The 18,032-nt window shown below is 27.9% G+C and overlaps 2 protein-coding genes across 9 annotated transcripts; both read left to right on the plus strand.

Annotated features, from left to right (window-relative positions):
• Positions 1-130: 130 nt before the first annotated feature.
• Positions 131-17,911, plus strand: LOC149884498 (WD repeat-containing and planar cell polarity effector protein fritz homolog). Of its 8 annotated transcripts, none has more exons than XR_016454680.1 (26): positions 141-282; positions 430-474; positions 697-741; positions 956-1,026; positions 1,546-1,605; positions 1,713-1,830; positions 1,959-2,074; positions 2,375-2,452; positions 7,687-7,790; positions 7,870-7,935; positions 8,350-8,449; positions 8,667-8,703; positions 9,167-9,237; positions 9,438-9,488; positions 9,571-9,642; positions 9,869-9,957; positions 10,223-10,327; positions 10,416-10,521; positions 13,346-13,460; positions 13,574-13,697; positions 13,786-13,849; positions 14,402-14,498; positions 14,748-14,918; positions 15,080-15,129; positions 15,344-15,463; positions 16,817-17,911. XR_016454680.1 is itself a non-coding variant. In XM_090094719.1 (26 exons), exons 1-25 carry the CDS (start codon positions 219-221, stop codon positions 15,383-15,385), a joined length of 2,061 nt encoding a protein of 686 aa, XP_089950845.1. In that variant the 5' UTR covers positions 141-218; the 3' UTR covers position 15,386; positions 16,817-17,911. The 8 variants fall into 8 exon arrangements, 6 of the variants coding, with proteins under 6 accessions (XP_089950851.1, XP_089950845.1, XP_089950847.1 ...); XM_090094719.1 differs by having other exon boundaries at positions 15,344-15,386; XM_090094721.1 differs by having other exon boundaries at positions 15,344-15,415; positions 16,817-16,933.
• Positions 16,850-17,911, plus strand: LOC149884499 (uncharacterized). The gene has a single exon (XM_090094726.1). It carries the CDS (start codon positions 16,850-16,852, stop codon positions 17,705-17,707), a length of 858 nt encoding a protein of 285 aa, XP_089950852.1. The 3' UTR covers positions 17,708-17,911.
• Positions 17,912-18,032: the final 121 nt, after the last annotated feature.

Consider the following 18,032-nt stretch of genomic DNA (forward strand, 5'->3'; position numbering starts at 1 on the left):
TATTTTATTTAAGTATTTGTTGCAAGAATACTGTTGATATTGTTATTAATATTAATAGTAAATGTAAAGTTGTAATGTATGATTTCATTATTTTATTACTAATGTATTGTAAGAATTGTGTTTTTTATTTGTGTTATGTATTTATTATTAATTTCATTTACTAACAATAATAATTTGTATTTAGAATGTGAAGTTGATAAATAATTTTATAATAGAATATGCCAGCAGGTTTGCTTGCGTTTCTTAATGTATTTTCATCACGAAAACTATTACAACCACATGGTATTTACATAAAACCTATTTTTTTAATAATAGAAAGTTATTTAAAGTTTACTTTAAATAATAAAGTTTAATTACATCATTGTTAGTTACTATTTGTTTGTTAAAAATATTCTTTTAATTATTCACAAATAAACCTTTTCACTAAAGCAACACAATCTGTTGGTGTCCACATCTATCAAGATAAAAAAAACAGTAAGTTGTCATTTTACAAAGAAATGATTTAGAAAATATAGAGAATATAAAAAAAAAAAAAAAAAAAAAGGTCAAACTATAGAGAACATATTATAACAAATATATTTAGAACGTTGTTTTTACATATTTTTTATTTGAATATTTTTTTACTTTACACTTATGAAATAGGAAGAAGTATTTATTCATATTTATATATATTTTTTTTACTTTAAAAAAAAAAAGTTGGTTGTGAGCCATACAATGACTTGAAAAAAAAGTACATAGAAGGTTCGTATCATTTTTCTTGCTTTTCTTGCTTTTCTTACTGATTTTCTTAATTTTAAATTTCAAATTGGTGCTATTTCTTGCTTTTTATAACACAAAGATTTTGTATGGTAAATTTTAAAAGACAAATAATACTAATCTAATATTTTTTCAAATTATTATGTTGTTTTCAATTTTGTTTGATTTCTGCAATATTTTAAAACCTGTTTAAATTCAGCAAGAGGGTTGTCATGGTATTCAAATAAAAGAAGATCTGATCGTTTAAAAGATTCTTTAAATGAGCTTGAGGTATGCGTTTAAACATTTTTTTTGTAACAAATTTCATCATCAATCTTGCAAAAAGTAACAAAGATTTATTACACACACACAAACACACACAGACACACACACACATATACATCTGCATTTGTATGTATATACACATATCAAATAAAAGATACTGCTTTTGTGCTGTTTATCCACTGCTAGATTTTGATGTGCTGAAGTCATGGATACCAACTACTTTTAAAAATGGAAATATCTTTAAAAAGCTTAAAAAAATTAGCTTAAAAGTTTTATTTGAGAAAGTTTATGGAAGTCATAAATGTAGTGTTTAATATACAAAAGCATAAATGTACCACTGAAAACTTTTATATTTACTTTTTGATATTACTAAATGGTACCACAAAAATGGTAACTTGTTAAAAAAATTTGTAATGTGAAAAGTCTCTTTTTTTTTTCCTGTTCTTTTTGGCAATTATGACAGTTATTATTTATGTGATCAGAATTGGTGTCTAAGTGTGAATTTTTTATTTCAAATTTTTTTAGGAGCTGCTGCTTGTTCAGAATGTTGTTGCATTTTTCTGGAAAAGTATTAGAACCTGTCAGGTTTGTGAGGAAAAAAAAGTAGAATATTGTAAACAAATTTTAACATAAATTTCAACTGAAGTTGGTTTCTTTCACGGTTATAAAATTATTTTCCATTTTATGTGCAGGTTGTTCTATCTAATGGGATTATCGTGCATCTTACAATATCAGCGGATGTTCCTGATATTGAAAGACTGGAAATTGATAAGACTTTTGTGACAAAAATAAATAGTTGGATTTGCAGTGGTCAGCATTATTTATAGTTTTCAACCATGTATTTATAGTAAAGATTATAACAAAATGAAAAGAATCTTTCTTTAAGATTTCTGTTTGAGTTATACTTCTGTTGTATTTTGAAAGCATTATTTTCATAGGAATTTGCCATGATAATTTTATGGTATTTGCATTATTGGAAAAATCAGAACTTTTACTGGTTAATTTGAACAGAAAAATGCCAGAAAAGTATGATGGAGTTTCCTTTGAAAATAAGGTATGATCTTGATGTGTAAATATCAATGATGTAAAAGGTTTTTAGAGTTACTACATGATTAAAAATAAAATGTTGATTATATATTATCTTTACGCTCTGCATGTTAAAGACTTTCCCAAAGATTTTACAAATATAGTTAGATTTACTAGAAAAAGATTGAAATCTTAAAACTTAGTTATATATAGATTAACTTACATATAAATAAATGAGATTAGTTTTTGAACATTTTGTATTTTTTTCAAATTTTTTAGTTTTAATGTTGTATGAGTAAAAAAGCTTTTAGTGGATTTTTTTCTTTAGGTATCTATCATAAACTTACCAGGCCCTTCTGGAAGACGCTTAAAGCGCAACATGGCTGTTAACACCAGCTATGATAAGGTACATTTGTTATCAAAAAGGACCGTATTGTGCTTTAAGCTGATCCAATAACCTGACTTAAATGGGGTGATATCTATACTTCAAAGTTATTTTTGTCTGATTTTGCAAACACTTTATCAAGTTAACTTATTTGTTAACTTTAATTTTTTTTTTTCATAATGGTCTCATACTTTTGGTCAGCAGTTTGATCATTGATGAGATAGAGTTAATGTAGTTATAAATGACACCATGACTTTTTGCTTTAGGGATTTAGAGATAAGTGTAAAAAAGTTATTTGTTTGTGTTTTATTGATAAATGACTTAAATGTGAAACTCTATTATCTTTATCTTGAGACTTTATCATCTTTTTCTCATTTTGATGCTTTATCTTGTTTGAAAAGGATAAAAAATTAAGTAAATTTATCCTAATTATTTTATTTAAAAAGTAATCTTGAACCAAACATGATTAAAACTTGATATTTTAACTTTTATTACCATATTTTACAGTATTATCACTTTATTACATGGGCTACAAAGCCACCAACTTTTATATAAAGTACCTAGAAGGGTTTGGGTTTTGCAGAATTATTTCTGTGTCAATACTCTTTAAAAAACTATCACCTGATGTAGGGTGGTGTTCTTGAGTCAGTTTGAAATGCAATATGCTTATTTCCGAGAACAGTGATATTTTCTTTTAACAACATTGGTATTATATTTTATTTTTGATGATGAAGGAAACACATGAAATAAAATGAAAAATTCAATAATAAATAGCTACAAGAGGCTAGAGAGAAAAAAGAATAAATAAGAAATATCTGTATAGACATATCTTTTTAAACCTAAGTACACTACTTTCTACTTTTGCACTGAAAATTAAAAAATGCTGAAGAGCTAAATTTTAATTTGAAGAAAATTTTGAACAAGTTGAAAGAATCATCAATCAGGAAAAAACAACCAGGAATGATTATAAATAAAAGTAAATAAGTGATGGAAAAAAAAAAGTCTTTCATTTCTAGGATACAAACTGTCAGAAAATAGAGTGCCTCCAGATCACAATTTGGTTAAAAAAAAACTTAAAATTATTCCTCTTAATGATAAAAAGGAACTTGAATCTTTCATAGGATTAGTAAACTTTTATGGTTGACACATTGAAAAAAAATACTGAAAAAAATTTTACCATTAACAATTTGAGGAAGAGAGTAGTTGTGTTTGAGTGGAGGAAACAACATCAATATGCATTTGAATTATTAAAGTAAAACCTCTATGAAGATCCTATGATAAAAGTTTATGACATTAAAAAAAGATCTAGAATTAACAACTAATTCTAGTGAAAAAGCAATATCTGGTATACTATCACAAGGTGGTCACCCTGTACTATTTCTAAGATCTTTGACAGATGCTGAAACAAGATACTTTTATATAGAGAGAAAAGCACTAGCTATTGTATGGTCCACTCACAGAGCTAAGCAATTTTTTTTTTGGTAAAAGAATTTAAGAACCACTAAAATTATTATATCATATTTAATTGTATTAAAGAACTTCCAAAAATGACGTCTACTGGAATTTTAAGATGAGCCCTGCAAATGATGGCGTTTGACTATGATATCAATTATAAAAAGAGAGAAACTATTCCCAATTCAGATGCACTATCACAATTAGGGTTGGGAATACCGGGATCCCGGTATTTGGAACAATTTATAGTTGCCGAAATACCGGTATTAAAAAAGTCGAATACCGCTATTTCGGTATTCGAAATAATTTCACCATTCGAAATAATTTCACCATTCCGAAGCTCAAAAAGTTTAAAATTTTAATTGATCTTATTAATGGAAACAAAATTCATCGTACAAAAGTAAATGTGGGTATATATATACTAATATCATATATGATATTGGTTACTTTTAGTTAAATTAAAATATTATATAAAATTCCAAACGGTAAGTTAAATTATACATTATAAATTATACATTTTATTACCTTTTTGAAAATTTGTATTTTATACGGATATGAATATTCAAGACTTTGAGGAAAATTCCAAAGCAAATGATAAAAATTCACCATGGTTTCATTTTGTAAGAGAAAAAGCAGGACAGTGTGCTAAATGCAAATTGTGTAAGAAAATAATAAAAACACATGGAGGTTCTACAAGCGATCTTCATACTCATTTAAAAACAATTCATTAAGTCAATTTGTTAAAAAGAGATGTAGGTAGCCCCACTGTTTTAGGTTCTTCAGAAACTTTGCAGACATCAAAACCTTCAGTAACTATAAACAACTTTTTTAAAAGTGATAAAATGGATGATTCATTGCCAGCGATTTTAGCTAGGATGACTGCGTGTGATGGTTTATCATTCAACATTGTTTGCACATCATATGATATCAGAAAAGGCTTAACAGCCAGAGGCTTTTCTAACATACCAAAGGATCACAAAACAATTCACAAAATGGTATTGAATTATAGTAAAAATATACGAGACGAAGTAATTAAAGAATTATTAAGCAGAATTGCAAATGGAAACAGATTTTCTCTAACTTTCGATGAATGGACATCGATAAGAAATAGACATTACATAAATATTAATGTCCACTCTGACAAAGAACTTTGGAATCTAGGATTAATTCATGCTTTTGGAACAATTCATGCAGAAAAATGTGTTGAGCTTGTCAACGATAGGTTAAGTGATTTTAAGCTTTCGATCAAGAATATTGAAGGTATTACCACTGATGGCGCTGCAGTTATGACAAAGGTAGGCAGGTTAATTGAAGCACATCAGCAGCTATGTTTAGCGCATGAAATTCAGTTGGCTGTTATCGGCGTACTCTATAAAAAACCTAATAATGAGTATAGTCTGTATAATGAAGAAAATTCCAACATTACATCAGTTCCTACACCCAGATTTGAAAAAGAGCAGAATTCCACTGATGATGATGAATTAATTGATGAAGAGTGGTTCGAAAAGTGGTCAAAATATTTCGTTCTTCGCCTACAAAAAATGACAAAGTCCTACAAAAATATGTAAAAGAAGAGTTTGGGAAAGAATTGTCTCTGGTTTTAGACTCAAAAACACGATGGAATAGTTTGGTGTCTATGTTAGAACGTTTTGTCAAATTAAAAAATTGCATCAAAAAGAGTCTAATAAATTTAAAATCAAATATAATATTCAATGTTGATGATGATGAAGTTGATCAAAAAAATGAAATTTCTCTGACTTTAAAAGAAAAGTTGGAGATATCAATATCAAAAAAAATTTGCACCAGATTACCTGAGAGTGGAATCGACCGAAATAAAAAAGATCTCACACGCTCAATAAAAAAAGAAATGTCATTTTTTGAGACAAATGGCATAAGGGGAAAATACTTAACTTTAATATATAATTATTTGCTAAGTATTCAACCAACCAGTGTAGAATCAGAGAGAGCTTTTTCGGTAGCTGGATTAATCTGCACCAGAATTCGGTCTAGGATAGGAGATAATTCACTTAACAACCTATGTTTTCTGAGATCTTATATCAACAATCAACTGCAGAAAAAGTAGAACCTTAAAAATTTATGTTTTCTTCCTTTTCGTATGATTAATATATAACTAAGATTTTACTGAATTTTGTTTTTCTTTTTTTTATTCTTTAAATAAGTTAATATAGCTTTTTTTAATTGCCAAACCATTTTTTAATTATATTATTCATTCATTTGTGTTATTAAAGGAAATCTAATAATACCGGTTTAATACCGGAATCCCAGGATTATAAATTTTCAATACCGAAATACCGGTATTTGATTTTTGGTCCGGTATTCCAAACCCTAATCACAATTGTCTTTTCTATCACAAGATGAAGAAAATAACTAAGAAACGTTTATACACTTAGTTTAATTGGATATTGTGAACCATGAGCAGATTAGGAAAGAAACAGAGAATGATAGACTGTTGATGGATATTAAAAGCAGAATTGGTAAAAATAATTGGAGCAGATCCTCAATGGCAGAAAGGCCTTTTAAATCTAACAAAAATAAGTTGATTATTGAAAAATGAATTGTTTGTAATGGTGCTCTTATTGTACCTCCTAAAACAATCAATAAAAGATTTATCAGATTTTTTCATGGTGACATAAACTGTGTAATGCAAACTTGATGTAGATTAAAGTTAGAAGTATGGTGGCCTAGTTATTGTCAAGATGTTGAAGTGTACGTAAAAAATTGTGAAAGATGTGCTAGGATAATAGTAAAGAATGAAAGGCCAGTAAATGCATGGTCTAGTGAAGATAAACCATGGTGCAAAGTGCATATGGACCATGTGTTGGATTATTTTTGATTTTAGTAGATGCCTTCTTGGGATGGCATCGAAAGGTCATTAAGATAAGTAATCATGAAACTCTCACAATTAAGACAGTACTTCAAAGTGTGCTTTCAAGAAATAGAATTCTGAAAGTTTTGGTGTCAAATAATGCTGCAAAATTTCATGATACCACTTTATGCCAGTGGCTGAAGAAAATAGGGTGCTTACCATACAAGGCCCTACCATATCATTTACAGTCAAATGGAGCAGCTGAAAGAATGGTAAAGATTGTTTAAATGGGTTTGAAAGCTTATTCACTAGATAAAGGTTTATTAGGTGGATATTTAACTAGAATGTTACTGAGTTACAAGACAATACCTCACGCAGGAAATTTAAGAAGTCCCTCTGAGATGATTGGGATTAATTAAAAAGTTAAGATCTCCTCTCACTATGATCTTTGAAAGTGGATCTTCCTTATGATATCGTCAAAGACCAGATTCAAAGCCAAAACCAGCAGCCTTTATCTCTCAAGCAGATCAAAACACTGCCATTATAATAAGAAACAATTTAGGAATGTTGGTGCATTGTTACCAAATAAATAAACAGCTAATTGAGACTAGTAGATTTGAGGATAATGAGGATTGTAGTCATGACCCTGTTAATAATAAGAAACTCAGTCCTATCAATAGTGAGAAGCTTGATAAATCCAAAATAATTTTGTCAGAGGAAGAATGTATTAATATTGGCAAAACCAAATAACTTTCAGGAATGTGATGCCATAAAAGTAACACTAGGCAGACTAAGGGAAACAATATTGGTATATGTGGTGTTTTTTTATATATGTAAAAAGGTGATGTTAACAAGGAGAATATATTTTGTATTAGAGAGAATTTGAGTATTTGCTCAACAATGCAACAGTTTACACACTTTATTGAGGTTAATTATTTAAATTATGTCTTATTTAATGTATTTTTATTCATTTTAGCTGTGTGTTTGGTGGACGAGCTCTAAAGAAGAAAGTTGGTTGTGGTCTCCAATTCATAAAAATCACCCAAATATTGTTGTTTTATCTCTAGTTGGAATATCAAGGTACTTTATTTATTTGATAAATTTTAGGTTTTAAATATTTTGAGTTAAATGAATACCAAAGTGGATTTTCTTTTTTTAGTGTTTACTCAATGGAAATTTCAAATTATATCACAACAGCTGGCGATCTTATTGATGTGCAGTTCTGGTACATTTTTTTTATTATCATTATTATTTAAAGAAAAGGAATTCATGATATGCTAAATATACATTATGATATTTTTTATGAAATACTCATTTTCTTATTGCACTCAACTAATAAAAATGATTTATTCAAGATGTTTTTGGATTGTTGGGCAAATATCCCTATAGATGTTCTTATCAAATTAGTTGACTCTATGTCTTGTCATTGTCAAGAAATACTAAAATCCAGAGGCTATCAAAAAATCCCAAATACTAAATCTGCAACTTGTTTTTAAAAAGTTTTTTCAAACCTGTTTTTAAAGAGTTTTTATTGAAGAGAATCCTTACTAATTTTTTATTTATTTACTTTTCAATATTTTTTCAAAGGTTTTGATCATTTATGAATTTTTAATAGTGTATATACTTGTTGATTTTACAGTTGCCGAGTGAAAAACCAGATCCTAACTGTAGAACAGAGGCAATCAACAAAAGTTAAATGTATCGCAAATATAAATGTATATGATACCACTGATAGCAAAGTAAATAAATATGGAGTTGATATTTTTATTCTTAAGTAAAGTTTTTATTGGAAAAGATTTTACTAAATGAATTTGTTTGTGCATAGACCCTTCTTCCCCTCCCCCTCGTTCCATGCCAATTAAATGAGCAGAGAGTTGAGTGGTATGTGCTTAGACCACCAATTGATAGCAGAGCTGTTTTACTGTTTTAAATCTTTTGAGAAATTCTATTTTTTAGGTAATTAAAGTTGATGCTGTCTCTCTCTCTTTAAAAGGTAAAATACTAATGCCAAGAATGTATAGTGGTTTCAAAAATAATACACATACAATCAATGATTTGAAAACAATTTGATGCATTTGCATTTTTTAATTTTTTTCTTTTTTAAAGCATGTTAAAAATTATTTTTTATTTGTTTTTTGATTTTAATAGTTGTTTTTTTTTTTGTGTTTTTTTAATAATAAATAAGTTCCTTAACTATTTACAGTGAAAATAGTATTTGATTTAAAATTATGTGTGTGTATGGTTTCCATTTCATGGTGCTTTAAAAAAATTCAAATAAAATAAAGATTTTTCAATAACCCTAATAGAAAAGTTTAGCAATAAAAAAAGAGTAAAATATTAAACTAAGGCATTAAAGATTTGTTCTGATAGTAAACTTCTTGTGGTTCTTGTAGTTTCTGAGGTAATTTTTCTTATTCTGTATCCAATTTTGTATTTATTAAAAATGAATTTTTTAGGATACATTAGCTGTGTTTCTCGAAATGCTGCACAAACTAAAATTGTTATCATGTCTTCATGCGGAAGACTGGTAAGTGTTGGAGTGTTGTTACTGAATCAACAAAACATAACTGGTTCCAGTTATAGTTTATTAAGTGTTTGTATTATCTGTTTATATATACTATTAACACATATATAGTCTAGTCATTTCATAATTTTCTATTTATAGCTTCAATTTTTTTTGTCTTTTTGTTACTTTATTTATCTTTTTATTTATTTATTTACTTATAGATTTTATGGGATGAGGAGAAAAGACAGCAGAAGACTATCAAACCTTTATTTGTAATTTTTTTTTTCTTTTTATTGTTTGTCATATTCCTGTTTTTCTTTTTAATATTGTGACTGTGTTGTTGTTAATTTCTAGGTATGCACTGCCATTAACTGGCATCCTAGTGACTGCTTGTTTGTAATCACCAGTTCAAAAGGAGACATTGAAGTGAATTTTTTATAATTTTTTTCATTCACCTATTTTTTTTTTTTTTTTTTTCTTTCATTTTTTGATAAGTGAGATTTGCTCAATTGAACTTTCTATAATTTTTATTTTTAATTTATTTTTATTTTCTTAATTTGATAACTTAACACTTTAATTTTGTGTTACAAAAACTTTTTTTTTTTTTTTGTGAAAAAGAACTAAAAAGAACTAAAGTATTATTTTGAAATAGATATTTGATCAGGCCTTGAATAAACTCTCGCTGCAACTGGTTGGTGAAGAAACTTTTGAAGATATTTTAATGCTTTCAAAGTTTTTCTTGTAGGTGGAGATTTGTATAATAGTTTGTTTGATATATTACTTTAGTAATGTGTTTTTTATTTTATCTGATTTTTTTTTTTTACTTTATCTGATTTTTACTTTACATATTGTTAATTTAATTTATTTTTTAAATTATGTGTAATTTTATTATGTTATTTTTTTGTTTCCTCATTTTTATGTTATTATTAATTCATTTATATTTAAAAATTCTGAAATTTTAAAAATTAGTTGTAGAAAAGAATGTATTAATTTTTTTTCTCTCCAGCACTGTACCCAAGGTTTCAAATCTTTCTTGGGCAACTGATATTGGCACTTTTTCTGCAAGTGACGCAGTTTGTTGCTGTGATGACATGCTGCTTCTTTATGAAAGGTGCTTTAAGGAACTTTTTCTTTTTTATTCTGATTGAATTGTTTTATTTTTCAATTTTTGAAGTGTTTTGAAATTTTTACCAATGCAGAGGTCCTTTGTGTGTTCTTCGGTTTGAACTTGGTGTTTGTTCATCAGGAATGTTAACAATAATTGAACTCACTTGTGAGTATTTAAAACATCAACAGTTTTCTGAGGTAAGGTGTTTTTCTATTTTATTAGGTAAAATATTTTTCTATTTTATATATACACACACACAGAGTAGAAACAAATTTTTTTAAGCATAAATTTTCACAGACGTTCTCAAAACATTATTCTTTATATTAAATCAGTTCATAATACAAGCTACAAGTAGTTTAGGTTGTAATGGTTAACTGAAGTTAATTTTTTTCTTTTAAAAGGCTTTTATGCAAAAGTTTAGAAATGATTGGATTTTGATAAAAGTTTATTTCAAAAATCATTAAAATGGCATATCAATTTGCCTTCGAAAAAATATCACAGCAACAAAGGATTGAATCAACTAAAATAACAAGAATATCCTGAGGAATTTATACCAAAATTCTTCAATAATTGCAAGTAAATGGTCTTTGTTGGTTGGTTTTCTACCAATTAATTGATGGTTGATGTACTCCCAAAGATGCTCGATAGGATTGAGGTCTGGGCTCTGTGAGGGCTATTCAAGAACTTTTATTTTTTGTGATTTAAAATAATTCTTGATAGATCTTTCCCAATTCTTTAGATAATTATCTTGTTGTAAATCCATTTGTGATTCATTTTATCTCTTGCATGTGGCAAAATAACTTTCTTCACAATGTCTATGGTCCATAATACCTTCTATGTGATGAATGGGATCCACATTGTCATAACCCAAACCATAGAATTTCCTCTGCCATTTTTAACTGTAGGTAAGTGATATTTTTGGGTTGAGTCTGTCTCCTATTGACATCTGATGTACCTAATTCCATCACTATTGATAAACTTTGATTTGTCAGAGAAAGGGAATTTTTACTAGCAGTTAACTGTCCAACTGATCTATTCTAAATTTTATTCTTGCTTTTAAATTCCTTGCAGATATCAGTTACTTAACTGGATAGTGATCATACAGATTAATTTGATGTAATTGTATTGTTGTTACAGTTTATACCACGAATATGCCTCATAATTGTATTAAGTTTTACAGCAGTCTTGAAAAATTATTCTTGGAATATCTTAGCAATAATCTATCAGCCTTTTCAGTTGTAGCTATAGGTCTTCCAGTGGAAGCTTGTTTTCAATAGTTTTGTACTAATAAAATCTCTTGATAATGTGATTATTCCTGGTTTTAAAACATTGTTAAGTTCAGAAATCTTTCTTTAAGACATTTTTTTCCGTAACTTATATAATTTATTTAATTTGAAACTTCTACGGTCTTTTCCATTCTTTTGAAAATATCACTAAGTAATTGAATTGCAAAATTTCACAAATAACCTAACGGTAAGCTTACTGCTTTTGAAATATCTTAAAACAATTGAATTACTAAATTTCACAAATATTTTGGCCTTTAATAACACTTTTGTTCACAAAAACTTGATTTAATTGTGGGTTATGATACTGTTTCTAAACTTTTTTCATGAAACCCTTTTTAAAAAAAAATTAAACTTTAGCTAACCACTATAATTTATAATTTTTTGGTTTGTATTATGAATTGAGTTAATACTGAATTGGAAAGAAATTTCTTTTTCACTTGCACCATGGACACAATAATCTTACAAATAGATTTCATTAGAAAATGGGAGTTTCTATGAATTTTTAAAATATTCTTGGATTTTATTTAAATGCATCAACAGTACATTATTTTCTAGAAATTTCCACTCAGCTATGTAAGCAAGTACAGGTAAGTTGCTTGACATAAAATGTCAAATCAAAATACCCATATTGAACACCAGATCCCATATAAGTTCCAGCATGATCATTCTGCCAGTGAGGTCAAAAAATCTTTGTCAAACCCTGAGCCAAGGCAGTATTACCAAATGCACCTGTTAAATTTGGTTTCAACATTTTCACTGTATTTGGTTTCACTTTCACAACATGTATCACCTTCACACTCAGATGTTCTCACACATCAGAACTGCACTGTCTTCATTGATTGGAAAAGGTTCTAAAGTTGGGAATTTGGATTCCCCAGGCTGATACAACATAACAAAGACATGCACTTGGAGATCTGCACATTTTTACTTTCCAAAAAGCAATGCTTTGACTAGTTAGATCACTTAGTCACTGGCAATGAGAATTGGGTACTTTACATAAATCATGCACACAAGCATCAGTGGGTTGAGGTTGAAGAATGGACAGAACCAGTTCCTAAAGCAGATCATCAATAAAAGGTCATGTTGTCAGTGGGTGGAATGTGCATAGCAAAGTGTATTTTGAGCTTTTTCTTCTTATCACCACCATAACAGCTGGCTATTACTGTCAAAAACTGGAAAGATTCAGGCAGAAAGTCACTCAAATGCTGTCGCAACACTAAAAGGTAATGTATTAAGCTCATAGAGATGGGGTGGAAGATTTTGTCCACCTGCCATATTCTCTAGACATCACTGCAAGCAATTATCACCTTTTCTATGCCCTGCAATTTCACATGTCAGAGAAGAGTTTTGATGATGTTTGCCAACTTAAAGCTAATATTCGTAAATTCTTTAAGCCACAGCCAGGCAGTTTCTACAAGGATGGGATCCATTCCTTGTTTAATAAATGGAGAATTGTTGTTGATGATAATGATGAATATCTTTGGTGTATATTGATTATGTTTTTTGATTGTAATGAATCAAACTATTTCTTAAAAGGGTAAAAGAATATTCTTTCTGATCTAATTTAGCATTTGGTAAAAATTTCAGCTGATTTGAGAAAGTTTGTAAAAACTTGTGAAAACCGATGAATATTTGGTGTTTCTGAACTGCAACTGTATATGTATATATACACACACATATTAAGACAAAATAAAGTTGTCTTATTTTTCTAATTTTTTTTTTTTTTTTTAACAAGGCAGTTAATTTGTTATCTTCCATGAACTGGGATGTTACTGGTGAAGAGTGTTTTCAATGTTTGTGTTTGATAGCCGAATATTCATTTGCAGAAAGTTTTGATGGAAAAATAGAAAGTATTTTTTTCTTGCTTATTTTTTGCTACTAATTTTGATTCTAATTGTTTTCATATTGTTGCGAATATCCATAAACAAATTGTTGTATTAACTATTTTGATTTTTTTTATTAGGGATTATAGAAGAAACTCTGGGAAGTTTTTATGCCCCACATTTGCCACTCAGTGAGAAGACAATACTTACATTTAAAGATGATATCAGCAGAATTGCTAGAAAATTTTTTCAACTTTTGCTTAGGTGACAGATAGTTTGTATTAGTAATATCTATTACTATCAGTGCAATGAAAGTTGCTGCAACTGATTGGGAATTGGTTTTTTTAAATAGATTTAAACGTTATGAGAAAGCTTTTCTCCTGGCTATTGATATTGGCTCAAAAGATTTGTTTATGGTAAAAGAATTATATTATTTACAAATTTTATTTTGTTACTCTGATATTAGAATAAGTTGCATTGAGTGAGTTATGTCTTAAAGTAAAATAATTTCTTACATAATTTTTGATTTTAATAAGTTTTGGGTTTTTAAATTTATTTATCTTTGCTTCAATTATTTGATTATATAGTTTTTACTTTTAAAAAAATCTTGAGTTTTTTAAAGTAAAAAACTCAAGATTTTTTTAAAAAGTAAAAAAATCTTGAGTTTTTTACTTTTTTTTTTTATCTTTTATTCAATTATTTGGTTGTATAAGTATATGCTACTGCAGTTTTAACTGACATCAAGAAATTACTTCTTTTTTGATCCTGAGCTGCTCCTTTATTCTAAATTCTATTGAAAGTTTAATAAAATAATGACCTAATGTATTTTACCAGAGAAATATCATTGAACTTACTAGTATATTACAGTGTCATTCGTTTTACAGATTAATCCTGTAAAACTCGCACAGCGATTTTTTCTTCAGTATATTTGTATTATGCTGTATTTTTTTTTTGTTGATACTGTGTAGGACATTCACTATTGTGCATTAGATGAAGGAAAAATTGATCTTGCAAATGTTTCCAAAAATCGTGCTTTTCTTTTACATAACCAAAGGAGTGCAGAAGGTACAGCGCTGAAAGTTTTTCGTTTTCAAATTATTAGCATATTTTAATTTAAAAAAAAACAAACATTTTTTTTTTTTTTTTTTTTATAATAATGGGACTTTTTTTTTTTCACCATGGTATCTTTTAGATAAATTATTTCATATTAACAAATACATTTGTTTTCTCTTAAAATTTCTCCCTTTGAAACTTTTTATCTCTTAATTGACACCTTAGCTCTCAAACTAAAATTGTTTTGTTTTTTATTAACAGTTCTAGAAACTGGTAAAAATATGACTTCTTATGAAAATGATATTGTCAGAAGATTTGATTCACCATTTATTACACATTCCAAGATGGAGAATTTTCAGTCTGGTAGTAATCCACTTCTCCTAAGTTCCCCCCAAAAATCTTCAACACCACTAAATAGTAATAAAGGAGAAAGTGAGTCCACTATTGTTTATTTGTTATGCTTGTGTTTTTTGTTTCAATAAATTTTTTCACATTTAATTTTTTTCCTGAAAGATTCTCGAAATAGAATGTGTAGAAATGTGTTCTGTATAATACGTAGAAATATCTGCATTAATAAACTTTTTGTTTAATAGGAAAGTATTCTAGATTTAAAAATCGTAGCACTGCAATTGGATCTGAAAATGTATGACTAAACTTTTTTTGGTTTGTTTCTCATTTTATTACTGTATATTTTTTTAGTATAGTATTAATAAATATTTTAGTATAATGATTGTAATTATTATTCTTGTTAGTTCTTTATTTTCACTTTTATGTATTAAATGGCTCTATTTGGTTCAATTTTAAAAGTATCTTTATAAGAAAATTTTAAACCTATTTAAAATGGATTTTTTGTTTAGACTCCTCTGAGATATTCAGAAAATGATTTTGGTGATGTCTGATGTAATTTTGATTGGTTAAAATTTTGATTGGTTAAAATTTTGATTGGTTAAAATTTTGATTGGTTAAAATTTATTAGAGTGATTCTTTTTTATTTTTTCTAATATTTTAGAGCTTTTTTTTACATTTGTGCATTTTATATATAGATTATATATTACATAAAACTAATGTATATCATATATTATTTTGTATATATTATATACAACTAATATATGATATACATGACTTATGTATATTATATATAACTTATGATTATTATACATAATTTTTGTATATAATGTATTATTTATGTATATTGTATTTAACTTATGTATATTATACATAACTTATGTATATTATATATAATATATAACTTACATATTTTTTATAATGTATATAAAAACTCTTAGTTAAAATGGTGAAACATAAAAATCATTCAATAATTTAAATTCATTAAGTGAACATATAATGAAAATTATTAAAAAAAACTGCATTATGCTACCGACTATTTTGATTTTAATACAAAACACTTTAAAAAAAAAATATCATCAAAAGCATATCGGGTTGAAAACGCTATTACATTTAATACGTGGATTCTGTCGTCTTTCAGCTTTTGTTTTACTGTAAGTTTCTACAAAACAACATTTGTAGTGTTTTATGTAAAACATAAAAGACTAGTTATAAAACTATAACGTCTTCCTTAACTAAAACCCAGATTCAAAATGAACATTTTATGATTAAATTGAATTAAGTTGTGTGTGCGTATGCAGTGCTGTTCTACAAATTTACAGTGTTAAGATTAAAATATTCTCTTTGTTATGAAATGTTACCATTTTTATGCTGCTTCGTATTCATACAAAAAAAAAAAAAAATAGTCAAAAGAGAGTCATACAAATGAGAACAAAACAAATATATACCACATTTATTAGCAAATACCATATCTAAAAAAGGTTCTTAAGTTAAGAGCTCCCTTAGTTCTGGAGAACAGTGTATGTAATGTAATTTAATGTTATGCAATCAAATGTCATGTATTCTAATGTACCATAATGCAATTTAATTTTAATGCAATGTCATGTATTGTAATGTAATGTAATATAATATAACAATGTAATGTAATGTAATGTAATACATGTATGTATGTATATATGTATGTATGTATGTATGTATGTATGTATGTATGTATGTATGTATGTATGTATGTATGTATGTATGTATGTATGTATGTACGTCAACAAAGGTTTAAATTTTAATTACATTATTAACAACGATTATTATAACTGGTTGTACCAAGATCTCTTGAACGACTTTTCTTTGATGCTAAATATCTTCTAGCCTCCAAAAGTTAAAACGGTCTTGTTATCTTCCAAACATCTCCTAAACGTCTGTCTCTAAACTTTTCTTTTTGTAGCTAACTTTCAAAACTCTTGATTTAAACTTTTGTTTTTGTTTTAAAGGCGAATTGCTATGAAAATATAATCAGCTAAAATATGGCGTTAATACCTCGAATCAGCCGACAATTGTCTCTGAAAATGCTCGTGAAACCATTATTTTCCAGAACAGGTAAACAGTTTGGGACAAATTCTGTCCGCATGTGTAATAAAACGGTAATTCAAGATGCATCAAAATATCTGACTTCTATACTGTCTGAGCATAGCACCGGATGTTTCTTCGCTGGCATAAGTCAGTATTGCGAAGAAGAAGATCATGATAACGTTCTAATGTTGCACTTTGCGTCGGATTTTTTGGTTCGTCCAACTGGATCCATGAGTAAGCCTCGCTCTCTACTAAACTGTTTAATGTTATACAGTGATGTCGATGCTTTTATGAAAAATACGAAAACTCTCTCAACTTTGCCAGTATATGTAGGAGAAGTTGATGCAGTTGAAAACTCTCAATGGTGTTTTGGGTTTACATTATATCCTTTTAGCGTGTTCTCTACCAATGAGCTTTGTTGTCTTTTGGATGAAAGTGGCCTTATAATAAATGTTGATGGTAGGACTCGCACTCTTGCTATAGAAGACATTGAATATATTGGTTTAAGCGTATCAAAATCGCCATTTAACGAACGAAAAATTTTTGTTGCTGTAAAAGGCGACGAGAAAGTACTTTTGTTGAGTGTCCAAAAAAGTAATGTAAGCTGTGATTTAGAACAATTGACTTTAGAGACTGAATGGATGATGAAAGCTAGTGCTTTGCTTTGCTTAAATTTGACTAAAAAAGGTAATAGCCACGTACATCTCAGACTTTCTCCGCCTCTTCAACCCGAGAATAACGAATATGTTGCTAAGCGACAAAAGCATTGGAACGCAATGATTCAGCGACGCTCTTGGGAGAAAGAATTCTGATATGAAGAGTACTGGACCCTGTTAGGGATATTTTTTATTGCAAAGTATGGTTTATATTTCTATATTTTTAAATCGTTATTGTAAAGGCTGGATTACATTTATAAAAATTGCCTTTTAATGCATTAAATTTGCATCTTGCTATTATATATACATATATTGTGTGTCGAGCTTTTCATGCTCTATAAAAAAAGTTATTAATAATCAGTTTCGATTGAATTTGTTTCGATTGATTCGTTTCGATGAAATTGGTTGAAATCTTTTACATACTTATGAGTTATTATCATTATGTTTGTTTTAGTTTTGTTAACTTTTTTTTTTTTTTTTT

The sequence above is a fragment of the Hydra viridissima genome, unplaced genomic scaffold, assembly GCF_058129835.1.
Source record: "Hydra viridissima isolate aposymbiotic clone 2 unplaced genomic scaffold, HvirCarnegie_v1 scaffold_8, whole genome shotgun sequence".
In the NCBI taxonomy this organism is placed as follows: Eukaryota; Metazoa; Cnidaria; class Hydrozoa; order Anthoathecata; family Hydridae; genus Hydra; species Hydra viridissima.

Excerpts from the sequence above, each read along its gene's own strand:
- LOC149884498 (XM_090094719.1), top strand. The coding sequence starts at position 219 with ATGCCAGCAGGTTTGCTTGCGTTTCTTAATGTATTTTCATCACGAAAA. Across the intron at positions 1,606-1,712 it reads AAAGTATTAGAACCTGTCAG|GTTGTTCTATCTAATGGGAT; the intron begins GTTTGTGAGGAA and ends TTTTATGTGCAG. Across the intron at positions 8,450-8,666 it reads ATGATACCACTGATAGCAAA|GTAATTAAAGTTGATGCTGT; the intron begins GTAAATAAATAT and ends TCTATTTTTTAG.
- LOC149884499 (XM_090094726.1), top strand. The coding sequence starts at position 16,850 with ATGGCGTTAATACCTCGAATCAGCCGACAATTGTCTCTGAAAATGCTC.